The 8188-nt window shown below is 37.4% G+C and overlaps 1 protein-coding gene across 5 annotated transcripts in view; it reads right to left on the reverse strand.

Moving 5' to 3' along the window:
* The window catches only part of USP47 (ubiquitin specific peptidase 47), a 58513-nt gene continuing 50975 nt past the window's right edge, over nt 651-8188 (reverse strand). For 3 of the 5 annotated variants that reach the window (XM_021400980.1, XM_021400981.1, XM_021400982.1), the window contains 6 exons: nt 7363-7478; nt 6223-6341; nt 4611-4741; nt 3267-3314; nt 3053-3183; nt 1901-2075 (listed from right to left, as the gene is read on the reverse strand). In XM_021400980.1, the coding sequence (XP_021256655.1) occupies nt 1901-2075; nt 3053-3183; nt 3267-3314; nt 4611-4741; nt 6223-6341; nt 7363-7478 (720 nt within the window). Of the gene's footprint in view, nt 2076-3052; nt 3184-3266; nt 3315-4610; nt 4742-6222; nt 6342-7362; nt 7479-8188 lie in introns of all 5 variants that reach the window. The other 2 variants (XM_021400979.1, XM_021400978.1) reach the window with 1 other exon arrangement.

Consider the following 8188-nt stretch of genomic DNA (forward strand, 5'->3'; position numbering starts at 1 on the left):
GACCTACAAGTTTATTATAAACTCCAAAGAAACGTGTTCAACTGATGTTTCCCAATTGAGGCTTAGGATTAAGAAAGCAGTTTTTGCAATTCTTTTCTTAGCCCTACTTCTCCCTTCTTCCAACAACTCAGGATCCTTTGGCAGTCTACACATATACATAAATGGAAGTTTAATGAAGCTACTCTACCTACTGGATGGTGCGCACACTATGCTTCCTCTGCTTCTGCTTCCATCTCATGTGACACAGATCAAACAAAAAAGGAAGAATGAGGGAATTCCTCTGTGCAGTGCCTGGCTCTTGAGCTGCTAGATTCCTTAGGCAATCAGAAAACTGAATGTTCAGTTCTTCAGACTCCTTTTTCCTCTCTGTAGCAAAACTTAGCTGCCAGTCATATTCGGAGTCTAACAGTTTCACTGGGAAGGAATTCAGTTCTGGAAAGCAAACTTAGAGTGGAAGAAAAATGTGGTGTGAAAATAAGCCCAGAGGAACAGCAAATAGGCTACAAAATGCTTCCCATAATACCGTGTATGGAGCGTGTATGAATATACACACATAGACAAACAGGCTTATAATTCTGACGTTGCCTTGGGAAAGTACATTTCCATGAAGTAATTGACATTCTTCAAATAAAACCCACAGCATTTAATGATTAAAACACAACAGAATGAACAAATGTTTTATTGGCATGTTCATTGTTGTAAACAGCGTCTGGCATGAAAAAGTTTACCAAAATCTTTTGATTGTTATAAATTAGGTGGTTTTCCGAAAACTAAGTAGAATTGTTCTCTATTGATCTTTATGGACCAAAGCAAAAAAAATTGCTGTTCCTAGGCTTTGCAAGGAAATCATATTGACTGCATCAGTTTTTCCACCACAACCTGAACTACCAAGTTTGTATCTGAGGTGTTAAAGGTTGCCCAAATACTTAACTACATATAGCTATGGAATCAAATCCAGGAAAAATTAAAATGACTTTCAGTGGGCGGAGAAGATGCAAACTTGTAATAGTCTCAAAAACAAAATGTACAAAAAAGTAGCTAAACAGAACAAAAGCTTAATTAACAAGGGGAAATACAACCCTAAAGTACCCAGCATTGTCAAACAAAATGAATACAAATTTAAATAGACAACTACACTTCCAAATGTACACAGTGGATGTTGATATGTGAAAAGAAATACAATGGAAAATAGCTGAACTGCAGTTCTGTTAAACGGACAGGGCAAATTTTATTTACACATTGGATGAAATATCTTAGAGCTGCTCACCAGCTTCCGTAACCTGCTAAAAACCAGTTTACCTTACAACAGCGCTTCTGCAAAAAGAACCAACACCCGCTGGCCGCTTTATACAGACCTCTGAGACCACCTGTTTCGTGGAAGAATATTCTCAACTTACAACTGTAGTACTTCCATCACATCTTCGACCCCTTTTGCTGCTTTTTAGAACCAAGGTGTTAACATTTACTTCAGACTCTCAGATGAGGTAATGCGTGTATCAGTGAAACAAACAAAAAAAAAGGATTCTTTCATGGCCTTTGCACAGCTTTTATTATTAAGCTATGAGTATCCTGTTGAAGGCTAGTTTCACTAGCTACTATGTGCACACTGTCCTCAAAAATTTCCACTCATTTCCCTCCCCACCCATTTTTTAGTTCTAATCTTTTATTTGCACATCCCTTTTAGCTTTACAGTACATTTGACTATAGTGCACAACATGATTCCAAGTCAAACAGCGACCCAACGGGGCACTGCGCTGCTGATTGGTAGCACAGCCCAATCAGTGCTGGTGTCAGCGCTTTACACCTAATGAGCGTCCTGCCGTAATGGCACTACACAGTAGTAGTGAACCTTCTTATTTTAAACAAAAAAAATTCCCCAGGGAAAATGCTATAGCAAGTATCAGTCTTGAGTCAAATCTTTATTTGGTGCTCCATCCAGATAAATTTTTAGTGCTTTCTCTTTACGAGGAGAGTAGGTTACCCGGTGTCCAGTTTTCTGGAGTCTGCTGCTTTCTTTTTTCATCAGTTCGTTTCTCTGTTCATCTGTTAATTCCATTAATTCTTCAGTTTTATCCCTAAAAGGAAAACACATACTAAAAATCAATGCTAAGTTTGCTACAGTAGTAATCAGATTTCTTTATTTCTTCCCCCACTGGAGCAGCTTAGTAAAAAAAAAAAAAAAAAAGACAGAACTAAACATAATATTCCATACAAATGCTTTTCTTTTTCAGTGACTAACGTTTATCTGAGTCTGCTTTTCATTCAGCATTCTTACAGCAGACCCAACAGAAAGTAGCAAGAACCAAGACTATACTCCTTCTACCTGATCACTCCTACTCTTTGCGAGTAATCTTGACTCTGTTATTTATTTCACCACAGCACCAACAGCTAGAAGAAATGTGTCCAGCCAGCCACTACTAGTAACTACCAGATACTCTCCCAAGTAATTTTCTCCATCAAGACCAGCACATTATCAACCAGTGTTCCCCTAAAGTTAATACTGAGAAATACTGCAGAAGGAACATACTAACAGAGTTCCCCCCACTCCCCAAGTCTAGCAGAAATTGCAATATTCAAACTCCCAGTCAAATACTGCCTCTGGGCTACTGCTGCCAGCTGATGAACGTGCTTCATGCTTAAAACTGTAATCCTAACATTCACTTGTCTGAAGAATTCACTCTAATTTCACAAACAGAAACTCAGAAAATGAATTCATTCCACTCCAAAATCTATGACTTTAAGACTCCACTACGAACATAGTTCTACTTTAAGAGATGAAATTCAGACACACACACAAGAGCAGCAATTACTTTTCTATTTTGCGTTATTTTCAATGACTTGATAGAGAGGAGTAAAAGGGAACAGCGTTCATTTTCTTAAAACAAACAAACCCAAACAAACAGTTAATATTCAGGTTTGTATGAAGCTGAGAAGCCCAAATATTACAGTTCTCCTTTAAGAAAACAGATAGAATGTTTTTAAGTTTCTGCTGATTACATCACCCCTCAAATCTTTGATTTTTTGCATTATTATTCAGTAATACAACATGTACCTATAAAATATTACTGCGCCATCATCACAAATGTACAGAGGCCAGACATTCAGTGTAGATACTTTAGGATTCCAGTCCAAGTCTTGGTGAATCTCTAGGACGGAAATGTCACATGGAAACGTTCCTCTACCCTGAGAAGAAACAATTGTGGATAAAATTACATAATCACACACTCACACCAATAAAACATCAAAAAAAATTGGAAAGATCTTACCTTTGCAAACTCTATATTTTCTAAGGGTATTCCACTTAATTCACTCAGCTGTGAAGTGAAGAAAAGAGTGGATTTAATACTACTCCACAACATTATGCTGCATCTGCATAAAAACCACAGACCTGCCAAATCTAGAAGCTGACTAACGTACTCAAGTCATCAAATGATCTAAAGTATTAGTACAAAATTACAGTGACAAAGATGCACACTTTACCAGGCGTCCAGGCAGGTTTTGAGTTATCTGCAGAGAAGACGACTCCACAGCCTCTCTGGGCAGCCTGTTCCAGTGCTCTGTCACCCTCACAGTAAAGAAGATTTTCCTCATGTTCATAGAGACCTTCCTGTGTTCCAGTTTGTGCCCACTGCCCCATGTTCTATCACTGGGTAGCACTGAAAAGAGCCTTGCCCCATCCACCTGACTCCAACCCGTTAAATATTTGCTGAGCAATCTCATGACGCACACAGACTCAGCACTGCCTTGACCGTAACTTAAAGGCAGGCTGCAGTCTTGTCTCCAGGGCAGTGCAGATATTAACTTTGATTTATTTTTATCCCTAGCTCCTTATTTCCCGAAAATTTGGAGATTTCACTTCTAAGATTCTTGCATCCATCAGTTCATCTGGTATGTTAAATTAAACTGATGAGAGCACACTGACAGCCAGCCTAATTTTCCAACTCTCATTTCCTTAGCAAACTAGGTTAAACAAACAAATACTAACAAACCCCAGCAAACTTCTGAAATATATCAGCCCTACTCTCTGCTGATAAAATTTGGCTGGAAGAAAAGATCTGGATAAACGCATGTTACTACAGATGTCAAGTTCAAAGTTATCTTACTGGTGTGACCAAAAAGATTAGCAGCACTACCACAGAGGGGCTTTCAAGTTGCTCCCTGCAACTTGTTTCTGAAGAAAACAAGAGCTGACTTCCTCTTCAGATAAAAATGAAGATGAAAGCTAAGTGATGTTCTTCTTTCCAGCCTACACAAAAAATCCTACTGTATTAATTATCAGTATTTAAACAAGTTAAGACTGGCAGACTTGATAACAGGATTTTTGCTGGCATCGACACCCTAAGTGTCTTTCTTCCATTGCTGTGTTCCTACACATGAACAACCACTTGTAAGAACCCTTCGATAAACCAGATTTATAAAATAGTCTCATTATAAAACATACTCCTACTGTAGACTTCTGCTAGTAGGGCACATGTATGCTAGCCTGTTGGAAAGTTCTGGTCTTAGGAGAAAAAAAGTACTAAAGCCATCAAACCCCTGTGCTTCCCAGCAGAAGACATTAATAAGGCATTTAGAAACCATGAGAAAATTGCATCATTTGTACATTTTACCTTCTCTTTTAACTCCTCAACACTGCTGCTTTCTAGCACAACTTCCTGGAAAGAATCTAGTTTCATCTCTGATGGCCTCCATCGTCTTGATAAAACTGCAAGTTGTGACATGGATTTCATCTTTTCTACTCCTTAGAAAGAGAAAGAAATTCGTTCTATCAACATCACAGACTAGCCTGTTTAAAATTAGGGGTTATCCACAGCAAACGCATTCAGATATCTAAGACTGCATTACATATACACACACATACAGCCCATTACATACTACGTAACTCAGTATGTTGCAGTTTACCAAGAAGGGGAAGAGCAGGAAAAGTGGGACTAGGATTTAATTACACTTTTCTATCTCTTAATTTCAAACCATTTGTCATAGACAATCTCTCTTACGAGCAATGCCGTTTATTCCTCTACAAAATGCGTTCTTCCATCACATTCCAGCTCTGTCACATATAAAATATCCAGCCACCCAATCAGAGACTGACCTTCTGATCTTGTAGGACCTTCCTCTGCAATCTGGTATTTACTCGTGTGCTTCACTTTAGTTCTCTAAGTAAAACTTTTCACATTTCACTTCTAGCTTTCACACACTAACTACACACTTGTTACTGAAGCCTGCTACAGATACCATCTTTAAAATACATATTTCCTCCAGATTTCATTTATCAATTTCACCTAACAGGGCTTTCTATGGAAGACAACACCATTAATGTTACAATCAAGTAAGCATAAATAATATGAAAGAGCTAATATTATTTGTTTTAAACCAATCTGCAGTTTTGTAATTTAACCTACAGAACATGCAGCTTCAACGTTTATGTATACCATTACATTACTGTGATGCATGAAACCACCACTGTTAAAGCTTCTGAACATCTACAATTTTGTCTATGATAACATTTATGCTACCTTTCAACACTTAAGGTGTTGTCAAAAATGAAGGTACAACCAATTAAATCCTTCTTGGCATGTATGAAGCAGTTATCTAAGCTTCCTTCAGAACCACAGAACAACTAATTTAAATACGTGTGTAACACTGACAGGACAGAAATCCGCTATGCCAAGAAACTTAGCTGTAAATTGCTTTAAGTTGCACTATTTATGTGACTAATGTGTTTAGCTGAAAAACAAGATGAAAGAAATGCTGACAGAACTTTACTTAAAGCAGTTGCCTTTACGCTCCTCCAACAATTCAGGTGTGAGCTGATACATATTTCCAGTCCATGTGCAGGACTGCTGAACCTCCAACGTTCATTTCAATATCTTGCATTTGTTTTGACATGATTGCTAAAATTAAAAACACCACGATTCACCAGTTGTCCAGAAGTAGTTCAGGATTACATGGTACTGGAATAACAGTTAGGTTGGACTTCTTAAAGCGAGTATGCTTGTGAAAAAGATTCTGGGCAAATGCAATCTACATTCCTCACCTATACATGTTGAGAAATACCAGAGAAAAAACACACAGCCCATCTTTTTCCCTTAAATTACATCTGAAAACTCACTCCAGTATTATTAGTCTAAAATAAAAAAGGAGGAAGGGAATTGTATTTTCTACTGTTCTCTAAATAAAATCTCTACCACGATCTTTGCTTTCTCTTATTATTATTATTACCATCAAGTATTTCTAGGAAGACTTCCCAATTGCTTGAAATATTGATATCTTCTTCATAAATATGATAATCCAGAAACACAGTCCCTGGGTTCTTCCAGGTTTTCTTCCGTAGACGAAACCTGTAAATAAATGACAGAGAAAAGTTTCCAACCACTTAACAGCATCACAGAGTTAAAAATGGATTTTTTTTTTTTTTAGCAGAACTGAAATACAACTCATTTATATGAGAGTAGGTGAGGCTTAGCAGCAATAATTTTAACATTCTGAGATAATCCTGACAGCAAGCCATCATCACTGTCTGGTAGTGCAGCATCAATCAAAGAAAAGAAGCCTGCATGTACTTGTTCAGTGTAACAAATATGTAAGGACTTAGAGAAAGAAAACAGCTTCCTATGCAGCATAAGCAGAGTATCACCAAACGCCTCTAAAAGTTATCCCTGCCCTTTTGTTGTTTTTGTTTGAAGAGGATAGTATGGAAGAAGTGGAGAGGAAGAAGAGAAGACTGGTATCTGGTTTATATTCTTGGTTCTACTGCACAGACACACAATAAAAGGATGAGCTTTATTCAGATGCAAGTAAATAGTGGTAAGAACAACTTGAATTAAATACAACTATAAAACTAACTTCAATTGTTTCTGTACAGACAGGAAGTCAAATTTTGTTATGTGCCCAAGAGGCACTAGACAACATATGGCATTAGACAACGTAATCGACGTGTGGCAGAAAAAATCCTTTGTCCAAATCATGGTGAGATAAGGAGAAATACCTGGTCTGGATGTAGCTTATTACTTCTTTTCTCAACAGGAACGATTTTTACTTATTTATTTTTTATGAACATGTTTACTTAGTACTTTTCTTTCTGAAGAAAATCATTCTTATAGAGATTAAAACTTCTTTTATCTAAACCTGTAGTCATTTTGCACACGCGCATTTTGAGGTAGATGCTATTTCCTCTATCCTTATACATGAAAAAAAAGCAAAAAATGATTAAATCAATGCTTTTCTTCACAACTGGATTAAAACACCACAATAACTTATTTCTGCTCCTTTCCTAGTATTCTTCCTCCCACAAGAGAAAAGATACACACTTTAAAGTAATAATTAGTCATTTAACTTCAGCCCTGATTGTAATCTCTTTACCTGTCAATTGTTAAGTCCAGGCCACACTGTTCTCGAAGCTGAGGAAGCAGCTCCTCTTTAGACTGTCGGACAGTCATTCCCTTAGCAAAAACGGCATCTAGAAGAAACTTGCATGGCTGTAAATATAACAAATAGGAAGCCATTAAAGAAATTACTTGAACAGAAAAAAAGTCATCTGCCTTTTGATCGTGTCTCCGAGACCAGTCGCACTCACCGAGCATAGCGATCACTGCAGTGCTTTTCTGTAAACAAGACTGTCTGATTAAAATCAGGATTCAGTTGCGCCGCAGTCACCCTTTGACAAGTCACTCAAAAACTACTGAATGCACGCCACTGCAGAAGTAGCATCTGGTCCCCAAATTACTAATTGCTGCCATTAGATTAACATTTCAAACAATTTGGAAAGAGCTGCTGAAAGAGCTTTTAAAATAAATAAATCTCATGATGATAAATACACCACTCTCTTGGCTTTCACTGGTCAGACAGGACAGAACACCGTGACTGGAAATTATTTTTGGACTCATCTCACTGTCTGCTTAACTAGTTCAGTTTAAGTATCATATGCTTTTCCTTTACTAATATATACATACACACACACTTTGGAGTTTGGTCCAAACCATAAAATCAGAAATTAAGATGCAAATTACATCAACTTTTAAAGACTCCCATCCGTATAATGAGATCAACTTTTTTTTCACATCTCAAGAGATGCTACATCCAAGTAAGCTGTACTGCTGTAAGAGATTTTTGTTTCTACACACGTTCACGATTGCCCTATGCAGAAAAGACTAGAATCCAGCTATAAGTAAGTATCCAGCTATAAGTA

This window comes from Numida meleagris, chromosome 6 (assembly GCF_002078875.1).
Source record: "Numida meleagris isolate 19003 breed g44 Domestic line chromosome 6, NumMel1.0, whole genome shotgun sequence".
NCBI classification, from domain to species: domain Eukaryota; kingdom Metazoa; phylum Chordata; class Aves; order Galliformes; family Numididae; genus Numida; species Numida meleagris.